Here is a 26,273-nt window from a genome sequence, read left to right as displayed (position 1 = left end):
TTTTTTCCCAGGAAATATTTATTTAATGGGATCAAGTGACAGTATCGATCACATATTTCATCTTTTCCAAAGACAGCTCAGTTAAATATTAACAAATTTACAATCATGAGGAATGTAAAAAAACAAAAAACAAACCCAAGCCTTAAAAAAGAAAACTAATCAGGATCGTCCCGAGTGAGTGAAAGGTGGCCATGGTTGTCTCGACTTAGCCTGGTCCCAGATCTGTTTGTGCGGTCTTACCCAACAGATCTGGGACCAGGCTAAGACCGCACAAACAGATCTGGGACCAGGCTAGTCTTCACTGACCGTTGGTGGTCTTGGCTAGCCTGGAAATCCAGACTGAATCACACTATGTTTCACTATAGTAATGACTAATTCATAGATAATGAGTGAAACATACAGAATGACACTAAATTCTGTCTGGATTTCAAGGCTAGGACTTGGTTGGCCATGGGTGGTCTTGGTTGTGGCTCAGCTCCAGGATAGGTACATCACACCCCCACTCATTGTGCTTTATAATTCATCTTTATCAGTTACCTATATGGAAAAGAGGAAGAAAGGTTAGTAACAGGACATAAGAATGACTTAATGTGTAGATACTGGCCTAAACATAGTTGTTGGACTTAGTAGAAACATACCATTTCATCATCCTCATCTTGAATTTCCTCTTCTTCCTCAGCCTCTGCTGCCTCTTCAGGCTCCTCCTCCGGCTCCTCAACCTGTTCATTGAGGTCTATGTTCATACTGAGCCGCAGCATGCGTTCTATCCTGTCTCCATAGGCCTTGGTGTCTTGGAGCTGGTAGCCTGAACGCAGTGTGGCCGTCTCAAACAACACCATGGCCAGGTCTGAGGCCGTCTGGTCCTTGGCATCCGTCTATGGGGAGAGGAATACAAAATTTGTTTTATTTACAGTTCCTTGTCATTTAGCAGCAGTGTTGGGGAAGCTATTCTGAAAAGATAGTGTGATGTAATTGGTAGCTTGGTAAACTAAGTTAAAGCAAACCTTAAGAAAAGTAAACTATTTAACTGAAATTTAATTTGAAAAAGCAGTTCAATACATCCAAACTACTTGGTGAACAATTATCATAGGTATATCTGAAATGTCAGACTACAAATTGCAAAAACAAATCACTTTGGGGTCATATTTTAACAGAATGGGTAAAAACCTATTAAAACACCAAAATGATGTTCTAAGTGAGAATTAGGCAGGGCCCGGTTTTCCTAGTGATGGAACTTAAGGTTACGAGTGTTTTAACGATGAATCCAACAACGGCCCAAGATGTAACATGCGTTTCCCAAAACACCACGCAGATAGAAAGGTCACTAAGAGCGTCGTTGGAGTATGTGTCTCTACTGATAGGATCGAAAGAAAGTGAGTGCTGCTCTCGGATCAGCTTTCTCCATTCAAATCTTAGCTTAACATTATTTCACAATACTGATGACGGATCAGCTCCTAGAGAGATTACCACCTACAGCTGCAAATAATGTTGGTGGCTTATTATAATACTTACCCAATAAAAATGCACTAAAATCACTGATTTGGCATTTCACTGCGCACATTAGGCTACACATGAAATATATTGGAGATATTACACAGAGAGTAGTCTACAAGTAGCAAAATAGAACTGATTGAACATGAAATGCATTTCAATATGACTGAAATAAGCCTATATACTACCATTTATATTTTAATTCAGTTCTCTCAGTTAATTTGAAGCATCTTTTTAATAGGTCGTTTGTTTGTATTAAGACATTGGCAACTTTGTATTTCTAGTCAATTTTGTTCTGAAGTTATAGGTCACAGAGACAGATAAACCATGTGACTATGTTCGATTACGAGCGTTTTCAAGCGCAACGTTAATAACGATGGTTTTGAGCCACAGCTCTGAGATTTAACAATGCTCCTACGATGGTTCTAATGATGAACCTAGCCTTAATATGCTTTTGGGAAACCGTGCCCAGTTCTAATGCCGAAAATGGAAATTGCCTACTTCACCCATATGTTTCTTTTTGCTAAAAAAGTAGTGTAGTTTGCTACACGGAACGTAATTAACTACTGAAAACACTACCTAGATTTGAATTCTGTTCAACTACCACCAAGCTACTGAAGAATGTAGTGCACTACTCAACACTATTTAGCAGACACTCGTCGACGGTGACATCCAGATAGAGTATTAAACTAAAACATTAATACCTACCCACAGAGCACCAGACTGACAGCAACATTTACCATTTCAGTTGTCGGTGTCTATACAGTGAGCTCCAAAAGTATTGGGACAGTGACACATTGTTTTGGAATGATACAATGAGGTTAAAGTGCAGACTATCAGCATTAATCGGAGGCCATTTTCATCCATATCAGTTGAACCATTTAGAAATTACAGCACTTTCTGTACATAGATTATTTTGTGGCCAATAGAAATTAATGGTAAATAATGTATTGTGTCATTTTGGAATCACTTTTATTGTAAATAAGAATATAATATGTTTCTAAACACTTCTACATTAATGTTGATGCTACTATGATTACAGATAATGCTGAATGAATCGTGAATAATGATGAGTGAGAAAGTTAGACGCAGAAATATCATACCCCAAGACATGCGAACCACTCCCCATTACAATAACAAGAAATGCTAACCTCCACTGTTGTTGTAATGGTGAGAAGTTAGCATTTCTTGTGGGTATGATGTGTGTTTAACGTTCACACTCATTCACGAATCAGTCAGGATTATCCGTAATCATGGCAGCATCCACATTAATGTAGAAGTGTTTAGAAACATTCTATTCTTATTTACAATAAAAGTGACTCCAGAATGATTACATTATTTACAATTTATTTCTATTGGGCACAAAATAAATCTGAAACAACCAAAACAAAAAGCACATTTGTAGAGTCACAAGCTTAATGTAGTCATTGCATGCTATGAATATGGGACCAAATGCTAAACTTTTTACTACTTTAATCCACACAAGTGAATTTGTCCCAATACTTTTGGTCCCCTAAAATGGGGGGGGGGGGGACTATGTACAAAAAGTGCTGTAATTTCTAAACGGTTCACCTGATATGGATGAAAATACCCTCAAATTAAAGCTGACAGTCTGCACTTTAACCTCAGTCATTACATCATTTCAACTCCAACGTGCTGGAGTACAGAGCCAAAACAAAAGAAATGGTCACTGTCCCAATACTTTTGGAGCTCTGTATAATGGATCAATAGATGTATTGTATCACAGACATCACTCAACTGATGAAGGATGAGGAACATTCTCTGGCTTGGATCTCATTGGCACCACTCAAGAATCAAGTTGATGGAGTATTATGAACACAGCTTCACAAGGTTATGTATTTGTGATAAATACTTACAGAAACGCGTTTCAGCATTTCCTTGATGAGAGGGTGCTTTGGGTTGATTTCTAATGTTTTCTTCTGGCTTGCATAATAACTGGAAATACAAAGCAGAACACAATATTATATAAGGAAGAGATCAAGAAGGGTAACAGCAAAAAATAGAAGGGTGGTATTCTGAAATGAGATCCCGGTTTAGCGCAAATATTCATGCAAGTCTCCCATTGACATAGATTATAGATTAATGATGTTACACAAAAGCTCAAAACTTCAGAATACCACCTGAAGTGCATACAGTGATCACTCACTTTGTGGAGATGTCTTTTCCTGTCTGGTATGCCTGTGCCTTCATGATCCTCTCCATGTTACCGGACCAGCCATACTGGCTGGCTACCAGGGCACAGGGAGACTTGGTCAGCCTCTGGGACAGGATAGCCTTCTCAATCTACACACAAATAATAAAACATTTATTTTTATTAATCATTTAATCCCAAAACATTTAGGGCCGGATTTGCCGTTGAGAATGGTTTTTAATCATGACTAGGGCTGTTGCGGTGACCTTATTACCGTCATAACTGCAGTAAAATTCCACGTGACCGTTGAGTCACAGTAATCTCCTTTTATGCACTCTGGACATGATTTGGTAGTACCCAACTTGCTAACGACCATCAGGTCCTAATGGCCTGGTACTCAGGGCTCTATTGTCCCTCTAACCACTGACGTCAATGCAAACGAAAAATCAGTATCGTGCTTTTAAAAAACTCACCTCACTGTGATGATCAATTTGAAGAAAGAAGTTCAACAGCATGTTGAAACTGAGTGCAAAACAGGCTTTGAAATTTTTTACACTCTTATCCCCTCAACATCCACAACAAACCCAACTAGCTCCGCCCCCCCGACGACCTCCACGCACCCCTCAACCAATCTCTTCGCGCATGCCTTAAACAAATGGACAGCGCTTTCTAAGGTGACGATTAATTCAAATCACCCATATGCATATTAGAGCTTATGCATAGGCTTATGAAAAAAAAAAAAAATATGATTTTGATGATGGCAGAAAAACTGTCTTTGGTACATAATTGGTCTAGCCTATACTAATTTGAGTAGTCGCCTTTGAGTGTGGACTACTATTATGATTCATACTGGATGGACTGGTTACCTTATGCTACGCTCCAAAATGTCTATCCACGAGTCAGAACGTATAGCCCTAGGGACTGCTGTTGGTTCATTGTGCAGAGTCAGCCAACAATTATAGTGAATTTGTATTTGATTTTGAATAACCTAGCAATAGGGCATTATTTTTATTTTTCATAATTAAGTGACATTACCTTTTACCTATACAGAATCTCACTACTGTGCGTTTCCATCTCCTCCTCGCTCTCCTTTATACAGAGCGCAGAGGGGGTCTCAGTTTAGTGAAATATGTTTTGTTGCGAAAACATGTTACTGTTGATGTTCAAAAGATCATTTGGTTTCCCAAATTAAGCACCGGGTAGATGCAGGAACAGGGTTGAGAGCCCACGGTATACAGTTTGGGCAGAATATCACCTGTCGCGCAGGGAGAACATGCTCCACAAACAGTGCACGAGTGAAAGTAGTTATTTTATTTCTCAGCTGCTGATATTAAGCACAGCTCTGCTATAAAACCGAAGTAACCTAACAGGCATCATTGAAAAACGGACCGGCGGGACAGCGCGCAGCCTCCATTCGCTATTCGAGTGCATACAGATGACATTTCTTTTTCCCCTGCCCATTTGATAATGGGCCATTCTAAATCAAAACTCATTTTATATAATAGTACAGACAGCCCGAGGCAAGGAACAGAGCGCAAGCTTTATTTGCGACTTTCTCTAATCATCAATAGCCAATAGTCGCATCATGCAGCCCATATATGTTTAGATTTGTAAGACATTCTAAGGTCTGTATCATTCACAACTAATGTTGCCAAATAACTCTAAATCTAGCATATAGGACCTGTTTCAAATTATCACTTTCACGCTCAACATAGCCACTTCATATGTGCACTCCACAGGAGGTTGAGGGAAGAACGGTTCATAACAATTGCTGGAATGAGTGAATGGAATGGTATAAAACATGCATGTGTTTGACACCATTCTATTTATTGCATTCCAGCCATTCCTATGAGTCTGTCCTCCCCAATTAGGATGCCACTGGCCACCTGTGGCACACTCGCTCTGGAATGGGAAACATATCCTGCAAGACGGAGCTGCTCTTCCTCCCGGGGAAAGGACTGCCCGTTCCATGATCTCGCCATCACGGTTGACAACTCCGTTGTGTCCTCCTCCCAGAGTGCAAAAAGCCTTGGCGTGACCCTGGACAACACCCTGTCGTTCTCCGCTAACATCAAGGCGGTGACCCGATCCTGTAGGTTCATGCTCTACAACATTCGGAGAGTACGACCCTGCCTTACACAGGAAGCGGCACAGGTCCTAATCCAGGCACTTGTCATCTCCCGTCTGGATTACTGCAACTCGCTGTTGGCTGGGCTCCCTGCCTGTGCCATTAAACCCCTACAACTCATCCAGAATGCCGCAGCCCGTCTGGTGTTCAACCTTCCCAAGTTCTCTCACGTCACCCCACTCCTCCGCACACTCCACTGGCTTCCAGTTGAAGCTCGCATCTGCTACAAGACCATGGTGCTTGCCTACGGAGCTGTGAGGGGAACGGCACCTCTGTACCTTCAGGCTCTGATCAGTCCCTACACCCAAACGAGGGCATTGCGTTCATCCACCTCTGGCCTGCTGGCTCCCCTACCTCTGCGGAAGCACAGTTCCCGCTCAGCCCAGTCAAAACTGTTCGCTGCTCTGGCACCCCAATGGTGGAACAAGCTCCCCCACGACGCTAAGGCGGCGGAGTCACTCACCACCTTCCGGAGACACTTGAAACCCTACCTCTTTAAGGAATACATGGAATAGGATAAAGTAATCCTTCTACCCCCCCCCTTACCCCACCCCAAAAAAATAAAAAACATATTGTAAAGTGGTTATCCCACTGGCTGTAAGGTGAATGCACCAATTTGTAAGTCGCTCTGGATAAGAGCGTCTGCTAAATGACGTAAATGTATTTTATTAGGCTAGGTTTAACTATATGTGGAGATGCTAAACGTGTTTGTTAATTAAGGGTAAATTACCGTGAGCACGGCAGTCTTTTGCGTGACAATAACGGGCTGACAAAATGTCATGATTGCCACAGCCCTAATTATGACTAAACCTAGTCTGGATAAATGAACATTGTTTTTTTAAAAGTGGTCTGAAGTCTGGTCTTTCACATTCATGTTCTGCATGTTACCTTGTCCTTGAGGGCGCTGTCCTTCATCCAGGTGGTGAGGGGTTCGTACTCCTTCTCCAGGACCTCCCTGGTCTCCTTGGCCTTGTCGCTCTCGTCAAACTTAATGCCCTCCTTGGCCACGTTCTGGAAGCGCTTACCGTCGAACTCTGGCAAAGCCTGTACACAGTACTCATCCACTGGCTCTGTCAGGTAGATCACCTCATAACCCTTCTTCAACAGACTCTCTACGAAGGGAGAAGACTCAGCCTGGGGGAAAGGACATTGCACAAGGGAAGACCAGGGTTAGGAACATTAACCTTCACTATATTACTTACTCCTTACAGATCTGCAAACGTCGAAGGGCCAAGGGGAAGGAGTAGTGAGCGAATTGGGACCAGCTGAGACCGTGGTTGCATTCAGATTCTTTCGGAGATGTGACTTTCTGCCTTACCTTGACCTCGGTTGAAAACGTCAGAGTTCAAGGTAAGAAAGGGAGGAAAAGTCACAAGGGAAGAGCGAGAAGAGGATAGCGTTTTAATTAATCCAATTTATGGTCCACCATGTAGCTGGTCCTGAAGTACAGCTTCTCCTTTATCTGCTATACATCCTCCTCCCATTACACCAGAGTCACCTATACCTACAGTACACTCCCCTCCTTATGCACTTGGACAGTGAAGCTAAAACCTTTAATTTGGCTCTATACTATACGGAGGGGAGTGTTCACAGTCAAAATCTACCCACCTCCCTGCGGCTAGTCCCGGCCATGAAGTAGATCTTGTCCTGCTTGTCCTTCATCCGCTCTACGTACTGCTCCAGGCTGGCCAGCACTGTGTCGCTGTTGGAGGTCTGAAAACGCAGCAGCTTGGCCAGACGGGTCCGGTTGGAGTGGTCCTCGATCACACCCAGTTTAATGTTGGTGCCAAACTCCTTCCAGAACTTCTCATTGTACTGCTCCTCTGCAATCTTCTTTATCATGTCCAGGGTCTTACGCACCAGCTTCTTACGGATGACCTGGATGGAGTGGAAAAGGTAAGGGAGGAAGGGACTTTTAGTTATGAAGATCATATTTGTTCACTACATTGGTTAATGATAAGTCATTTTATGTTCAAATCGTCATCTTCAGTAGGCACCAAAGAGAAGAAATCTGACCGAAATAGATAGGTTAACTGTCTGAACTTGTTCATTCTGAGATTGGAGAGGCTCACCTTGAGCAGCTTGTGTTGCTGCAGGGTTTCTCTGGACACGTTCAGTGGCAGATCATCAGAGTCCACCTAACAAAACAATCACATTATCATAAATCACAGAGAAACTCTTTACATTATTAAATGAACCATCATGCAACTGTACAGCAGGGTCCGGGGTCAAAAATCAATTTCTATTCAGTCAATTCAGAAAGTAAACAAACGTTTGCAATTTCCTATATTGATCCAAGCCCCCATAGTCCTAGAAGCTCCGTCATGTAAAGTACGCAACAAGGCTCACTCACCACTCCCCTGACGAAGTTCAGGTATTTGGGCATCATGTCATTGAAGTCATCAGTGATGAACACTCTACGGACAAACAGCTTGATGAAGTCGTTCTTCTTGGTTCCGTACTCGTCGAACATGCCCCTGGGGGCGGCAGCGGGGACAAACAGGATGGACTTGAAGGTGACCTCACCCTCGGCTGTGAAGTGGATGTGGGAGAGGGGCTCGTCTGTGTCCTGGAGGGAAGATCGGTGTTCTAATTGTATAGATTTTTCTATCAAATGTATTTATAAAAGCCCTTTTTATATCAGCAGTTGTCAATGTTTTACAGTAACACAGCCTAGACCCCAAAGACCAAAAAAAGAGGCACATTAGCTAGGAAAAACTCAGTGGGAGGAAGAAATGTCAAGAGGAGGTGCAGACTGCATACCTTGGAGAAGGTCTTGTAGAAGGCCTTGTATTCGTCCTCCTCTACTTCTTTGGCTGGTCTCGTCCAGATAGGCTTGATGTCGTTCATCAGCTCCCAGTCCCACACAGTCTTCTCAACCTGGACCAAAGGAATTAAGTTGTTTGGGTTTTTAAAAAGTCACTTAACAAAATGAAAATCGATGGCTTAGTTGTATTAGGTGTGCTAGTATTGGAATATATCAAATAAATGGAACTGAAGGAGAGGTTTGGGAAACACTGAACTAAAATAAAAACTTTTTTTACCTTCTTGGTCTTTGGCTTGTCCTCCTCCTCCTCTACCTCTACCTCTACCTCTACCTCATCCTCAGTGGCATCTTTGGCCGCCTCCGTGTCCTCATCGATGGGCTCCTCAACAGTCTCTGTCTGGGTAGGGAGAGAAGGGAACATGGCAAAATGTTATTTCTACAGCTCACTGCTATAAAAACACCATGGGTTGTTCCATTGACAACGAAATATGACGCCCTCTCAATTGTCTCAAATCCGTCCTCTACTTAATCTGCACTGATCTGAAAACAGACCAGATGAAAGCCAGTCTAATGATGAGCTATTACCACCATAATGTTTTCACTTGTCAATGATTTTCCAAAATCAGTGCAGATGGAGAGAACAGGAGATAAAGTACAGTATAGTTCCACTCCTATACCTTGCTGGCCCAGACGTAGATGGGGAAATTGATAAACTGCGAGTATTTCCGGACCAGGTTCTTGATGGTTTCCAGCTCCAGGTAGTCTGTAGCCTCCTCCTTCATCACCAACCTGGAAGAGTAAAAACTCTAAATGCAAGGCTTTGTACATTGGTTTCATTGTGGGCTTTCGTCCCGTGTCATCTTATCTTTCAATGCTACATAACAAGTTCATTAAAATCATGGCCACTGTATGAATACCATCACCTAGTATTCAAAACATTTAAAAATACTTGGAGCCCTGCCAGATGGGCGGGGTTTTCACTTTTGGGAGTACTCCATTGGAGACACTTACGTGATGGTGGTGCCCCTGCCGAGCGTATCCCCGCGGGGGTCCTCAATGACAGAAAACTCATTGGAGTCAGACTCCCAGATGTGCTGTGTGCCGTCGTTGTGCTTTGAAGACACGATCACCTTGTCGGCAACCAGGAAGGCAGAGTAAAAGCCCACACCGAACTGGCCAATAAGCTCAGAGGTGGACTGGCCCTCGGTTTCAATCTCGGTCATCTTGTTGAGGAACTCGCTGGTGCCCGACTTGGCGATGGTACCCAGGTTCTTGACCAGGTCCTCTTTGGTCATGCCGACGCCCGTGTCGGTGATGTGGAGCATGTTCTTCTCTTTGTCCATCTGGGGAGGAGAAGATTAAGAAGAAAGCTAAGCTCAAGCTGAACAGAAGTCCTAATGGTATTTCTCTTATGATTTCCATGTCTTATGAAGTGGAATGGATCAGTCAAATACATTTTTTTTTTTTTGTTAAGAGATTGGCTCTTCCTCAATTCAGCTTTCATTGATTCCTTGCATCCTCGCCTAACAGTCTCAAAACACACTGGAGAAGAAGGGCCGAAGTGAGGAACTTTGTACGGTTGATAAGGATGTGAGGAATTGAGATTGAACCTGTGAGGACTTGACCATGAAACACACCTTGATCTTGATGGTGAGCTCCTCGTTGGCTGCCAGCGCGTCCTCGTTGGTCAGAGACATCAGTCTGATCTTATCCAGAGCATCAGAGGCGTTGGAGATCAACTCCCTCAAGAAGATCTACAACACACAGGAGTAAAGGATGGTTATGGTTGACTTACACCTATTCGCTCCCTTGGTTTGGATAAATCCACTCAACCTTTACTGAATCTACAATCTGGAGTCATAATATTAACTTATTCAGGGTATCTGCAGGTTCCATCAAGTTGAATTTAAGACTTCACGCCTTTAATGCCAATTGGAATGCAATGGAATACCATTTGAGGTCTGCGCGCACCACAAACCTGCTAATATCCCCCTCCAGAAATGAGCCCATGTTGGCAAAAAGTAGTGTTTTTAGGGAGGGCTCTTTCAAAGGATATAGCCTACATGGTTAATATTGTCAGGCAGATGTGCTATTAGCAATGAGCATTCTTCTGTAGGCTTACTGATGTAGAATAGTGGTTAGGCCAGAGGTTCCCAAACTATGGGTCGCGACCCCATGTGGGGTCACCTGATTTAAAAATAGGGTCACGGGAGAATTTCCGAAATCCTGTTAAAAACAGAAATATAATAGTCTTTGTCTCAATCATTGTAATGTGGTTAACCTTCAATTAAAATGATTCAAATCTTAGTTAAAATTCAACCAGAAAGTAGCCTTAGATCATGGGAAAAGGCTACACTTGAATCATTCCCACAGTGAATGGCTAAGCCCACTACGCTATGAAACCACACACTATTGCAGAGACTGATATTACCGGACGCAATTGATTAGGGATGGTCATTTGACCTTTGACTGTTCAAGTACTCACATTATTTTATTTGCGTACTCCAAAATAAATAAATATATATATATATATATATATAATACACATACAATAAATAAAAGCTATTTTTAGGACGAAAAAAAAATGAACTATACGCAAACAGTGAACAATGCCTAATTTATCATAACCATTACAGATAATGAATCCTTAATTGCCTCACACATACAGTACCAGTCAAAAGTTCACACCTACTCATTCAAGGGGTTCTTTATTTTTACTATTTTCTACATTGCAGAATAATAATGAAGACATCAAAACTATGAAATAACACATATGGAATCATGTAGTAACCCCCCCAAAAAGTGTTAAATTATAATATATATTTGAGATCCTTCAAAGTGGCCACCCTTTGCCTTGATGACAGCTTTGCACACTCTTGGCATTCTCTCAACCAGCTTCATGAGGTAGTCACCTGGAATGACTTTCAATTAACAGGTGTGCCTTGTTAAAAGTTAATTTGTGGAATTTTCCTTCTTAATGCATTTGAGCCAAATCAGTTGTGTTGTGACAAGGTAGGAGGGGTATACAGAAGGTAGCTCTATTTGATAAAATACCAAGTCCATATTATGGCAAGAACAGCTCAAATAAGCAAAGAGAAACAACAGTCCATCATTACTTTAAGACATGAAGGTCAGTCAATACGGAACATTAAGAACTTTGAAAGTTTCTTCAAGTGCAGTCGCAAAAACCATGAAGTGCAATGATGAAACTGGCTCTCATGAGGACCGCCACAGGAAAGGAAGACCCAGAGTTACCTCCGCTGCAGAGGATAAGTTCATTAAAGTTAACTGCACCTCAAATTGCAGCCCAAATAAATGCGTCACAGAGTTCTAGTAACAGACATGTCAACATCAACTGTTCAGAGGAGACTGTGTGAATCAGGCCTTCATGGTCGAATTGCTGCAAAAAACCACTACTAAAGGACACCAATAATAAGAAGAGACTTGCTTGGGCCAATAAACACGAGCAATGGACATTAGACCAGGACTCTGATGAGTCCAAATTTGATATTTTTGGTTCCAACCGCCGCAGAGTAGGTGAATGGATGATCTCTGCATGTGTGGTTCTCACTGTCTGTGATTTATTTGGAATTCAAGGCACACTTAACCAGCATGGCTACCACAGAATTCTGCAGTGATACGCCATCCCATCTTGTTTGCACTTAGTGGGACTATCATTTGTTTTTCAACAGGACAATGACCCAACACACCACCAGGCTGTGTAAGGGCTATTTGACCAAGGAGGAGTGATGGAGTGCTGCATCAGATGACCTGGACTCCACAATCACCCGACCTCTACCCAATTGAGATGGTTTGGGATGAGTTGGACCGCAGAGTGAAGGAAAAGCAGCCAATAAATGCTCAGCATATGTGGGAACTCCAAGACTGTTGGAAAAGCATTCCAGGTGAAGCTGGTTGAGAGAATGCCAAGAGTGTGCAAAGCTGTCATTCATTATCGCTAGAAATCAAGATGAAACTGACTCAAACTCCCCACCTTATGCTCTCCAAATGGATGTTAGCTGTGAGGGCCGAGACGCCCATGCATTGACTTTTGTTTGCTACATCTCGGGGGATGCTATTCACAAGGACATATTCTGTCTCACGATTCCCGAGCATGAAACGGCACAGGGGATGTTCAGTGTGCTGTGTTGCTATATTGACGAAAAACAGATTCCACAGGATCGAATGGTGGGATTTTGCACAGATGGGTCTCCATCGATCACGGGATAGTGGGTAGGCCTCTGCACTCTAGTTATTAATGTGTCTCCCTCTGCCATATGGACGCACTGTATAATACACCCACTGAACTACTATAGTGGATACACCGAGAGCAACTGGTGGCAAAAGAGCTGAGCGCAGAACTCAGAATTGACGCAGTTAACTTAGATTGTAAACTATATCGCGCACGCCTGTCTTGCAACAAACTCTGGAGATATGGGATCAGAACATGACAATATTCTATTTCACACCGAGGCGTGGTGGTTATCGATAGGGAATGTTCGAAACATCTTTCCAATTGAGAGAGGAACTGTTGTCATTCATAATGGATGTAAAAAACACAGTAAACTGTAATGAAAATAAAATTGTCTCCTTGCCGACGTAACAGACATATTTGGGAAACTACACGAACTCAACACAAGCATGCAGGGCAAATACCAAAATAAATCTACAGACGAGTGACAGAATCTGCGAAATCCATTTGAATGTGATCCTTGCTCATTTGATGTGCAGGTTCGATTGCACTTGTAGCTGATTGAGCTGTCATGTGACCAAATGCTGCAGACAATGCATTCACGCATCACTATGGAGGACTTTTGGTTCCTGACTCAAAAGGGAATACGGTGGCGTCTCCCTCCGAGTGTTAAAACTCATGGTACGCCGATTCAGTGATCTTCTCTGCATGAAAAACAAATATCGATCCAGGTTGGATGTGACAGGAGAGATGAGCTGCGCACTGTCGACCACGCCCACTGACTTTGAGAAGCTCCGACGCAACATGCTTCAGGGCACAGCCATCTCATTAGTAGTTGTGAGATAATCTGTCTTATGTCAGACTAATTTGCAATTGACTGTCATAGCCACGCATTAAAAGTATATGATGGTGAGTTGAGAATACAAAATCAGAACTACTGTTAGAATGTTTGACTGCCAAAGCCCCAATTTAAAAAAAAAGTAAACAATGGCTGTTAAATCACCTATTTTCTTTCACATGGTTGGGGTCGTGATCATTTTCACATATCAAAATGGGGTCGTGGGCCAAAAAAAGTTTGGGAACCCCTGGGTTAGGATATAGATGGCTGAAACATGGGGTTGCCCATCGGCATTTGTTTAGGCTACCCCAATCGGCTAATCATTAGCTTGAAGTGTTGCCACAAAACCAGAATTTTAACTTCGATACCAATACCATCTTAGTATAATGATACTCAACACCATAGTGAAACTATGCCTTAGAGCAGGGGTGTCATACTCATTTTAGCTCAGGGGCCACATGGAGGAAAATCTATTCCCAAGTGGGCCGGACCGGTAAAATCATGGTTGGTATATATTTCTCATTACAGAGAAAACTTGCTCACAAAGATGTGGTTCCAAACATGCACAACAGTTTTGCAGCGAGGGCTGTCAAGTTGGGGTAACCTGGCAAGAGATTCTGATAAAATGTGTCCAAGCCAGCTGTGGCAAATTTGCCCTTCAAATCCGAGTCACACTGCAAGTCTATTTCAAGTTGGATGCTGACGGGCAGATCAGAGGGATTCACGGTGAATGGCGAGCAAAAAACGTTGAAGTATTTCTCCAAATCTGAAAGCGTTGCTCAAACTCCCGTAACAGTCCCGTTATTTTATCTTTGAACCGCTTCATGTCTGCCACATGTTGGGTCGCGCACACATTTTTCAGACAGGGGAAGTGAGCTGCATCACCACCGGCGAGTTGCATCTCCCACAATGACAGCTTCAACTTGAAAGAACTTATGCTGTCATAATACTGCGTGACAACTTTGTTGCGCCCTTACAGCTGTTTGTTCAAGTTATTCAGGTGCTCTGTAACATCCACCATAAATGCAAGGTCCTGCATCCATTCTGCAGAATGAAATTCTAACACTGGTTTGCCCTTTTCTTCCATGAACTGTTCAATTTCTTCTCGTAAATCAAAGAAACGCCTCAGCACAGCACCTCGGCTTAACCATCTTACCTCAGTGTGGTATGACAGGCCATAGATGTGGTCTTTCTCTCTGAGAAGGCTGTCAAACTGACGGTGATTCAGGCTTCTGGATCGGAGGAAATTAACAGTTTGGATGACCACCTTCATGACGTTATCCATCTTTAATGACTTGCAACACAAAGCCTCCTGGTGCAAAATACAGTGAAAAGTCCAAAAATCACATCCTCCATTTGCAGATTGCACTTTCTCACAACGCCTGCTTTTTCCCCCCGATCATTGAGGGCGCACCATCTGTAGCCAGGCTGACAGCGCGGGACCAGTCCACTCCGACCCTGTCCAGCGAGCCGATGAGTGCGGTGAAAATATCAGCTGCTGTCGTTGTATCTGTCATCGGCACCAACTCCTCGGTGACGGTCAATGTGTCATCAACTCCGCGGATGAAAATGGCCAGTTGTGCAACATCTGTAATGTCCGTGCTTTCATCAATTGCAACCGAAAACGCAATAAATGACTTTACTTTTTGCTTCAACTGGCTGTCCAAATGCACTGAAAGATCGGAAATCCTGTCTGCAACTGTTTCTTGTCAGGCTGATATTTGCAAAAGCCTGGCGCTTTTCAGGGCACACAATCTCCGCTGCCTTCATCATGCATGTTTTTACAAATTCACCCTCACTAAATGGTTTTGAAGCCACTGCGATTTCATTAGCAATGAGGTAGCTAGCTTTCACTGCAGCGTCACTGATGTCTCAGCTGTGAGTAAACACAGACTGCGGTTTCTTCAGACCCGCCAACAGTTCATTCACCTTCTCTTCTCCACTGTCCTTGAAAGTTGTCATATCTGTCGGCAGGAAGACTCACATAGTGGCGACGAAGGTTATATTCTTTCAGCACTGCAACATGCTGTGAACACACCAAACATACAGCTTTCCCATTCAATTCCGTGAGTAAATAGGAGGATGACCATTTTTCTTGGAACACTGCGTCCACTTCTCTTTTTTGACAGACATATTGGGGCAATGAGGGTGCCAAAGCACATAATGTTAAAAGTAGAAGCCGTAATAAATATCCCGGCCAAAACAAAGTAGCTCATCTGGACTGGCTGCACTTGCTTGACCTACTTGCTCTGCCCCGGTATAAACAGTTTGCTTGCTTAACACAATTGCCATTGCGCCATCCAGTGGACGCAAATGGAACAGCAGTTTCTTATTGAAAAATTGCAGCACATTTTTATACTTTACAAAATCTCGCGGGCCGGATTAAACCCGTTTGCGGGCCTGATCCGGCCCGTGGGCCGGACGTTTGACACCCCTGCCTTAGAGTCAAATATATAGCACCGTTACTGTAAGACACGTGGTCAACTCTCCATCTGGAGATCTAGGTTACTGGTGTGCAGGCTTTTGATCCAGCTTAACAAGATCCCGTTGAGCAGTTTGTAGAATCTGGTGTGTTAGAGCAGGGCTGGAACAAAAGGGTGCACACCCAGTGCCTCTCCTGGCAGGGCTCCGGACAAACTTTTTCCCCCACTGGTGCAACTAGCTTTTTCAGTTGGTGGCACCAGCCCATGATTTGGTCGCCCCCCCCCCTCAAAAAAAGCACGGCGTCACGCAATATAAAAAAAATATATTTCAATGTAATTCACAGTGCTCGGTGTAATAGACAACAGGGGTTATTCAATAAATAAGTGGTTTCATCTAGCAGGAATGCATGATTCAAGATGTTGATGTGCATTGCAACCTTCCGTCTAGACACTACCATAAAAGCCTGATTGGTGGAGAGCTGCAGAGATGGGAGAACCTTCCAGAAGGACAACCATCTCCACAGAGGAACTCTGTCAGAGAGACCATCGGGTTCTTGGTCACCTCCCTAAATGCTCAGTTTGGCCGGGCGGCCAGCTCTAAGAGTGGTTCCAAACTTCTTCCATTTAGGAATGATGGAGGCCACTGTGTTCTTGGGGACCTTCAATGCGGTAGAAATGTTTTGGTACCCTTCCCCAGATCTGTGCCTCGACAACCCTGTCTCGGAGCTCTACGCACAATTCCTTCGACCTCTTGGCTTGGTTTTTGCTCTGACATGCACGGTCAACTGTGGGACCTTATATAGACAGGTGTGTGCCTTTCCAAATCATGTCCAAGCAATTGAATTTACCACAGGTGGACTCCAATGAAGTTGTAGAAACATCTAAAGGATGATCAATGGAAAAAGGATGCACCTGAGCGCAATTTCGAGTCTCATAGCAAAGGGTCTGAATACTTATGTAAATGAGGTATTTTATTTTTAATACATTTGCAAAAGTCAAGTGGTCTGAATACTTTCCGAATGCACTGTAAATAACATGATAATGCAATGTAAATAACACTTCTGATAAGCTTCCCAGTAAAGCATTAAAAACAATCAAGCAAATCAGAAAAGTGCTAAAAATAGCCTATATTAACATATGTAGCCTAAGAAACAAGGTTCATGAAGTCAATACCTTGCTTGTAACAAATTACTTTTACATTCTGACTATCAGAACCACATTACTGTAAAGCTTAGAGAGGATCTCATGTTAAATACTGTTTAAGTAATACGGCTACAGGTCCAGCCACCTCACCTAAAGCCCATTCTTGTGGGAAGCTGCTATAGACCACCAAGTGCTAACAGTCAGTATCTGGATAATGTGTGAAATGCTTGATAATGTATGTGATATCAACAGAGAGGTATATTTTCTGGGTGATTTAAATATTGACTGGCTTTCATCAAGCTGCCCACTCAAGAACTATCTTCAAACTGTAACCAGTGCCTGCAAACTGGATCAGGTTATCAGTCAACCTATCAGGGTAGTTACAAACAGCACAGGATTGAAAATCATCAACATGTATTGATCACATCTTCACTAATACTGCAGAAATTAGCTTTAAAGCAGTATCCAAATTCATAGGATGTAGTGATCACAATATAGTAGCCATATCTAGGAAAACCAAAGTGCCAAAGGCTTAGTGTATAAGAGGTCATACAATACGTTTTGTAGTGATTCTTATGTTGATTGTTTATTTATTTATTCTACCTTTATTTAACTAGGCAAGTCAGTTAAGAACAAATTCTTATTTACAATGACGGCCTACACCGGCCAAACCCGGACGCCGCCGCCCTATGGGACTCCCAATCACGGCTGGTGATACAGCCTGGAATCGAACCAGGGGGTCTGTAGTGACGCCTCAAGCACTGAGATGCAGTGCCTTAGACCACTGCGCCACTCGGGAGCCCAATGTAAATAATATTTGCTGGTCTGTGGGGTGTAATGAGGAGCAACCAGACGCTGCTCTTAACACATTTATGAAATCGCTTATTCCAGTTACTAATAAGCATGCACCCATTAAGAAAATGACTGTAAAAACTGTTAAATCCCTTTGGATTGATGAGGAATTGAAAAATTGTATGGTTGAGAGGTATGGCAAATAAGTCTGGCAGCACAACCGATTGGCAAACGTACTGCAAATTGAGAAATCATGTGACTAAACTAAATAAAAAGAAGAAACTATACTATCAAACAAAAATAGGTTATATAAAGAATGATAGTAAAAAGCTATGGAGCACCTTTAATGACATTTTGGGCAAAAAGGCAAACTCAGCTCCATCATTCATTGAATCAGATGGCTCATTAATCACAAATCCCACTGACATTGTTAACTACTTTAATGATTTTTTAATTGGCAAGATTAGCTAACTTAGGCATGACATGCCAGCAACAAACGCTGACACTACACATCCAAGTATATGTGACCAAATTATGAAAGACAAGCATTGCACTTTTGAATTCCGTAAAGTTTGGAAGAGGTGAAAAAAATTGTTGTCGTCTATCAACAATGACAAGCCACCGGGGTCTGACAACCTGGATGGAATATTCCTGAGGATAATAGCGGACAATGTTGCCACTCCTATTTGCCATATCTTCCATTTTAGCCTAGTAGAAAGTGTGTGCCCTCAGGCCTGGATGGAAGCAGAAGTCATTCCGCTACCCAAGAATAGTAAAGCCACCTTTACTGGCTCAAATAGCCAACCAATCAGCCAGTTACCAACCCTTAAACTTTTGGAGAAAATTGTGTTTGGCCAGATACAATGCTATTTTACAGTAAACAAATTGATAACAGACTCTCAGCACGCTTATAGGGAAGGACATTCAACAAGCACAGCACTTACACAAATGACTGATTGGCTGAGAGAACTTCATGATAAAAAGATTGTGGGGGATGTTTTGTTAGACTTCAGTGCGGCTTTTGACATTATAGCTCAGTTGGTAGAGCATGGCGCTTGCAACGCCAGGGTTGTGGGTTCGATTCCCACGGGGTGCCAGTATGAAAAATGTATGCACTCACTAACTGTAAGTCGCACTGGATAAGAGCGTTTGCTAAATGACTAAAATGTAAAAATTGTAATTATCGATCATAGTCTGCTGCTGGAAAGACTTATGTTATGGCTTTACACCCCCTGCATAAAGAGTTACCCGTCTCACAGAACACAGAGGATGTTCTTTCATGGAAGCCTCTCCAACATAATCCAGGTAGAATCCCCCAGATCAGCTGTCTAGGACCCTTACTTTTTTCAATCTTTACTAACGACATGCCACTGACTGAGTAAAGCCAGTGTGTCCATGTATGCGGATGACGCAACACTACACACGTCAGCTACTATAGCAACTGAAATGACTGCAACACTTAAAGCGCTGCAGTTAGTTTCAGAATGGGTGGCAAGGAATAAGTTAGTCCTAAATATTTCAAAAATTAAAAGCATTGTATTTGAGACAAATCATTCACTAAACCTCAACTAAATCTTGTAATGAATAATGTGTAAATTGAGCAAGTTGAGTGACTAAACTGCTTGGAGTAACCGTGGATTGTAAACTGTCATGGTCAAAACATCTAGATACAATGGTAGCTAAGATGAGGAGAAGTCTGTCCATATAAAGCACTGCTCTGCCTTCTTAGCACTATCAACAAGGCAGAAATGTCAGTTGGGAGGATTCCCAGAATCAGGAGGGAATATTCAGGAAGGGAACCCTCCAGCTGGGATTCCTCCAATTTTGGGGACGTTTTCAGAATCTTGCAACTCCACTTCAGGATAAGGGCTGTTCCCAACCTGTGTGCGTGAGTGTTCGTTCCCAGCCACCACCACTCACCTCCTTGTTCTTGTAGAGTGAGTTGATGATGAGCTTCATCATGCGGTTGACCTCTGCCTGGAAGACGTGTTTCTCAGACTTCTCTCTGATCTCTTTTATCTGAGCTGCATTCAGCCCGTCCAGCTGTATAGACTCCTCCTCCCTGGAAATCAGTGATATTGAAATGGGACTAATCACTTTAATCAATGACCACTCATCACATTTCTGTTCCCTATACAATGCTTTTAACATTGCTGACAAGAACATGTTTGATCTAAAGAAGGTCTGATTCACAGTCAGCAATGTAGACCATGGGCATGAGTGTCCTTGAGAGGGTGCATCAAGCATCTACCAGGGGTAGGCCTAGTCCAAACGGTCATGGCATAGTGACATGTCAAAGTGTACGGTGTCATTTTCTGTCAGATCTGTTCAAATACTGTACACACAACAGGGTTCAGTTCATTAGGGCACAAGACAGAAAAAGTTGTAAAGCATCCCTGTTTGTCGGTTTACCTTCTTTTGGTGCCTAATGAACACAACCCAGCTATGAGATGCTGTGACCTCCCCTATGAATCTAATTCCTCTCAAGGTTTCTTCCTCTTTGACCTACCTCTGCACCACCTCGTCATCTGTCTTGGAGCCATCTCTGCTTTTTCCCAGATCATCTGCAACAGTCCCATCAATGTCAAGTCCATCTTCTGCTCTCACAGATGCTGAAATAAGAACAAAGTAGTTAGGAGATGACTTAGGTGAATGGACTTATTTGAAGGGCCACCTATTCAGAGGCTGAATATGGATCTAGCTACCTTAGCTGGATTGAAAGATCATTAATTGCATGCAATAGATGGAGGGGGGGGGGGTGTATTCCACCTGGTACATCATATTTAAAATATTCATTAATGGGCTATAGCTAAACAGCTTTATTTATTATTTAGATGCATTTGCTGTATTTTGGCTATAGCAAACTGAGATCACTAGGATGAGCAAGCCAAGGCTAGCAGCAAATCAATAATCAGAGTGGGTGTAGGGCTATCTGGGGTTACTAGCTAACTAGTTAACTAGTAAGCTAGGATAAGGACGGATGTTTGCTTATAGCCTGTAAGGAAACTTTCAGAAACACGTGTGAAGCAGTGAACAAATCTCCTAAAATCAATTCCAATAAATAAAACGTGAATTCTTACAAATAAAAGCCCAGTGATGTCCATAGCTAGCTAACTAGCTAGCTAACTGTTAGTTTGAATTGCAAGCTTGCCTTTTAGCTATCTGGCTAGCCATCTAATGTTAGTTTACCTGGCTAGAAATGAAGGAACTCAGGTTCAAGTGCAAGCTAGCTCATATGGACAAATGCCGTTAAAAAACACAACCTATCCTCAGATACTCACCGAATCCTAAAAGTGCACAGAGCAGCCCAATAACCCAAATCCGCTTCATTTTGTGAAATATGATTGAATGAAACCCAGCTCTTCAGACAAAAGCCGGGGGATCAACGCTGCCTTGGCAAGTTAGAATGACAAGCTCGTACTCCCACCCAAAGCGCTCCTTTTAATAACCCCCATAACGGACCAATCACAGGACACCACGCACAAACCTCAGCCAATAGCAGCAGGACATTTCACAATCTACAGGATATTTTCTCCCAATAGACGTCTTCCATTACAACTTCATACATGAAAATCGTGTCTTGTAACCATTGGCTAAATAATTATTTCAGTGTTACTAGTTGAGGCAGAAAAGATTATTGCTCAACAAACAATTACCGCGCATGTTGCTCAAACAGTGGTTGCAGATTATACATTGTATTTTAATTATGATTATTGATCAATATTCTATTTGTTCACTATAATTATGTTTTGTTCACTTACAGAAGCTCATAGCCTACCAGACATTCATAATGCATAACATAAGAAACATTAATTCATGCAATAAAGAGAGGCAGAGGGATAGGATATTTTAGGGACAGGAAAATCCCATATATGCACATAAATCTATGCATATGCAGGAGGCATGAGCAGACATGTTTACTTACCACAGTCAGCTCAGCAGCATCTAGGTTTCTGGGATAACCTGAAATATTTGATATGATTGATAGATAGATAATTATATCTGCAGTACACTGTCAGTGGTCTACAGCTTCAACAACTAGGAGTTGGAGTAATTTTGGTGAAGTGGTGATAATGCTGTGTGTGTGTGTTTGTGTTAGTGTGTGTGTGTGTGTGCATGCATGGATGCATGCATGCATGCGTGTATTTGTAGCCGACTTTGAAGAAAATGAGCTGTATATATCCCTTCCTTTTCAACCTCTGAATTTTCTGCATGTCATACCGTTCAATGTTTTAGAAAACTGAAAATCATATAGAGCAGCAATTTGCCTTCCATAAGAAAGGACAATCTCTATATGGTCTGAGTCCATGGGTCATTAATGGCAAAATGTCCTCCCCAAAAAATTAGTAGGATTAAATGTCAGGAATTGTGAAAAACTGAGTTTAAATGTATTTGGCTAAGGTGTATGTAAACTTCCGACTTCAACTGTATGAAGTATTATCCCAAATATTATTAGAATTGAGCGTACACAGAATGGTCGCGTACACAGATTTGAAGATGTTATCACAGGTGCAGCGAAATGCCTGTGTTGCTCCAACGGTGCAGTAAAATACCTAGAAAACAATACAAAACCATATGCACATGATCCAAAAGTCAAAAAAATTAAATTAAGCAATATCAGAACAAGCAATGTCAGAGTCCGGAATATACACTGCTCAAAAAAATAAAGGGAACACTTAAACAACACAATGTAACTCTGTCCAGGAGTTGGCGGATGCTTTAGTCCAGGTCTGGGAGGAGATCCCTCAGGAGACCACCCGCCACCTCATCAGGAGCATGCCCAGGCGTTGTAGGGAGGTCATACAGGCACGTGGAGGCCACACACACTACTGAGCCTCACTTTGACTTGTTTTGGACATTACATCAAAGTTGGATCAGCCTGTAGTGTAGTTTTCCACTTTAATTTTGAGGGTGACTCCAAATCCAGACCTCCATGGGTTGATAAATTTGATTTCCATTGATAATTTTTGTGTGATTTTGTTGTCAGCACATTCAACTATGTAAAGAAAAAAGTATTTAATAAGATTATTTCATTCATTCAGATCTAGGATGTGTTATTTTAGTGTTCCCTTTATTTTTTTGAGCGAACAACAATGCTTAGGCCTCTACTTCCAGCTTATACTTACTATCTACATTTTATGGACACAGTCAATTTTACAGTAATTATATTTTGTTTGTTTTTTCTCCTGAATTTCTTCTACTCTCAACCTCTCCGATCATTTTCATGATGTCCATCCGGTTTGCTTCTATATGCCATATTTTTCACAAAAACTCCCAACCTACAACCTATATACTTATTATGGACACAGTATGCTTACATTATTAGTTATCTTGTTATTATTTGTTGTTAGTTGTTATTAGTCCCATCCTTCAACTCCATTCAACACCACCCATCTATCTCTTAACACCATCCATATAGGATTTCTATTTGCCATATATTTTTCAACTGTACTGTGATGTTTTACAAAAGTTCTGAACCTTTCTATTCTCATTGTTTCTTTGCTAAAAGTATTATTATATTATTGATCGATTGACTATGACTTTTCAGATCACTCAGTAATGCTATCTGCAAGGTTAGCTCCAGGTAAATTTTGCAATCCTTTAGCCATTCCTGGACCTGTGTCCAAAAACAAGCTACAAATGGACAGTACCAAAACAAATTATCTAATGATTATGTCTCTTCGCAGCAAAATCTGCAGAGCTGGAAAGATTGTATCCCCCATATAAATAACATTCTATTGGTAGCAAGAATTTAAACGTTTCGGGTAGCCTTCCACAAGCTTCCCACATGAAGTTGGGTGAATTTTGGCCCATTCCTCCTGATAGAGCTGGTGTAACTGAGTCAGGTTTGTAGGCCTCCTTGCTCGCACACACTTTTTCAGTTATGCCCACACATTTTCTATAGGATTGAGGTCAGGGCTTTGTGATGGCCACTCCAATACCTTGACTTTGTTGTCCTTAAGCCATTTTGCCACAACTTTGGAAGTATGCTTGGGGTCCATTGTCCATTTGGAAGACCCATTTGCGACCAAGCTTTAACTTCCTGACTGATGTCTTGAGATGTTGCTTCAATATAGCCACATCATTTTCCTTCCTCATGATGCCATCTATTTTGTGAAGTGCACCAGTCCCTCCTGCAGCAAAGCACCGCCACAGCATGATGCTGCCACCCCCGTGCTTCACGGTTGGGATGGTGTTCTTCGGCTTGCAAGCGGCCCCCTTTTTCCTCCAAACATAACGATGGTCATTATGGCCAAACAGTTCTATTTTTGTTTCATCAGACCAGAGGACATTTCTCCAAAAAGTACGATCTTTGTCCCCATGTGCAGTTGCAAACCGTAGTCTGGCTTTTTTATGGCGGTTTTGGAGCAGTGGCTTCTTCCTTGCTGAGCGGCCTTTCAGGTTATGTCAATATAGGACTCGTTTTACTGTGGATATAGATACTTTTGTACCTGTTTTACTTCAGCATTTTCACAATGTCCTTTGCCGTTGTTCTGAGATTGATCATTCCCCCACCCGTTTAGCTAAACAAATATTATTATTAATAATAATAATAATAATAATAATAATAATATATACAGTACCAGTCAAAGGTTTGGACAAACCTACTCATTCAAGGGTTTTTCTTTATTTTGACTATTTTCTACAATGTCAAAAATAGTAAAAATATAGAAAAACCCTGGAATGAGTAGGTGTGTCCAAACTTTTGACTGGTACTCCCGCACCTCAGACTCCTGGGGCGGACCAGCCACCACCGGCCTGAGGAGAGACACATGGAACAAGGGTTTAATACAGTAATCTGGAGGGAGTAATAACCTATATGTAACCTTGTTTATCCTCCTCAGGACTTTGAACGGCCTCACAAACCGCGGGCTCAGCTTCCGGCATGGCAGGCAGAGGGGCAGATTCCTGGTCGAGAGCCAGACCCGATCACCCGGTACAAAGACCGGGGCCTCACTGCGGTGGCGGTCAGCATTGGCCTTTTGGCGATGCACGGTGCGCTGGAGGTGGATGTGATCAGCATTCCACATCTCCTCCACGCGTCGAAACCAGTCATCCACCGCAGGAGCTTCGGTCTGGCTCTGATGCCACAGTGCCAGAACCGGCTGATAACCTAAAACACATTGAAAGGGCAATAGGTTAGTGAAGGAGTGGCGGGGAGAGTTCTGGGCAAATTCTGCCCATGGCAAGAACACCGACCACTCCCCCGGCCGGTCCTGGCAGTAGGAACGCAGGAACCTACCCACATCCTGATTCACCTGTTCCACCTGCCCATTACTCTCGGGGTGAAACCCAGAGGTCAGGCTGACCGAGACCCCCAGACGTTCCATGAACGCCTTCCAGACCCTGGATGTAAACTGGGGATCCCGGTCAGACACTATGTCCTCTGGCACCCCGTAGTGCCTCCTCGCTGCCTGGATGTACTCCAGGTTACGGTGGTCCGTCCAGACGAGGAAAGGGTGTTTCGCCCCCTCGAGCCAGTGCCTCCACATGGTCAGGGCTCGGACTATAGCCAACAGCTCCCGATCACCAACGTTGTAGTTCTGCTCCGCCGGGCTGAGATTCTTAGAGAAGAAGGCACAGGGGTGGAGCTTGGGTGGCATGCCTGAGCGTTGAGATAGGACAGCGCCTATCCCTACCTCGGACGCATCCACCTCCACTACGAACAGTAGTGATGGATCAGGATGGGCCATTACCGGGGCTGAAGTGAACAGAACCCTGAGATTACTGAAGGCCCTGTCAGCCTCAGCAGACCAGCGGAGCCGGGACGGCCCACCCTTCAACAGAGAGGTGATGGGAGCTGCGACCTTGCCAAAGCCTCGGATAAACATACGATAGTAGTTGGCAAAGCCAATAAAGCGCTGCACCTCCTTAACCGTGGTTGGAGTCAGCCAATTACGCACAGCTGAAATGCTATCTCCCTCCATCTCCACACCTGAGCTATTGGAAAAACAGACACTTTTCTGCCTTGGCATAAAGGTCATGTTCCAACAGTCGGCCCAAAACTACAAAAACTACCGCTACACCACGACCAAGCATGTCCCGAAACACCTCGTTCACAAAGGAGTGGAAGACGGATGGAGCATTCATCAAACTGTACGGCATCACCAGGTATTCGTAATGCCCCGTGGTTGTGCTGAATGCTGTCTTCCACTCGTCCCCCTCTCGGACCCGCACCAGGTTGTACGCACTCTGGAGATTTTGTGAAGAAGCACGACCCATGCATTGACTCGATCACAAATGGAATGAGTGGTAGAGGATAACTATAACGTCCCCTTGTTAACTGCTCGGTAATCAATGCAAGGGCGCAGACCTCCGTCTTTCTTCTTCACAAAAAATAAACTTG

The 26,273-nt window shown here is 42.9% G+C and overlaps 1 protein-coding gene across 1 annotated transcript; it reads right to left on the bottom strand.

Annotated features, from left to right (window-relative positions):
* On the bottom strand, positions 1 to 21,353 carry LOC121577090 (endoplasmin-like). Its single transcript, XM_041890861.2, has 16 exons — positions 21,208 to 21,353; positions 20,436 to 20,538; positions 19,847 to 19,988; positions 10,176 to 10,292; positions 9,550 to 9,881; positions 9,216 to 9,327; positions 8,816 to 8,935; positions 8,535 to 8,651; positions 8,125 to 8,340; positions 7,844 to 7,909; positions 7,380 to 7,649; positions 6,660 to 6,905; positions 3,659 to 3,795; positions 3,369 to 3,447; positions 639 to 875; positions 1 to 537 (listed from the first exon to the last, which is right to left on the bottom strand). The coding sequence occupies exons 1-16, from the start codon at positions 21,254 to 21,256 to the stop codon at positions 514 to 516; spliced, it is 2,367 nt and encodes a 788-aa protein (XP_041746795.2). The 5' UTR covers positions 21,257 to 21,353; the 3' UTR covers positions 1 to 513.
* Between the last annotated feature and the right edge of the window lie 4,920 nt (positions 21,354 to 26,273).

The sequence above is a fragment of the Coregonus clupeaformis genome, chromosome 2 (genome assembly GCF_020615455.1).
Source record: "Coregonus clupeaformis isolate EN_2021a chromosome 2, ASM2061545v1, whole genome shotgun sequence".
Taxonomy (NCBI): domain Eukaryota; kingdom Metazoa; phylum Chordata; class Actinopteri; order Salmoniformes; family Salmonidae; genus Coregonus; species Coregonus clupeaformis.
The sequence above is the reverse complement of the archived record's forward strand: the minus strand, read 5'-3'. Positions and strand labels throughout refer to the sequence as shown.

Bases quoted from the DNA above. Each gene is read 5' to 3' on its own strand.
- LOC121577090 (XM_041890861.2), bottom strand. From the start codon at position 21,256: ATGAAGCGGATTTGGGTTATTGGGCTGCTCTGTGCACTTTTAGGATTC. The intron at 20,539-21,207 runs GTGAGTATCTGA...TTCTTATTTCAG, and splicing joins CTGTGCACTTTTAGGATTCG to CATCTGTGAGAGCAGAAGAT. The intron at 9,882-10,175 runs GTGTGTTTCATG...TCTCCTCCCCAG, and splicing joins AGCTCACCATCAAGATCAAG to ATGGACAAAGAGAAGAACAT.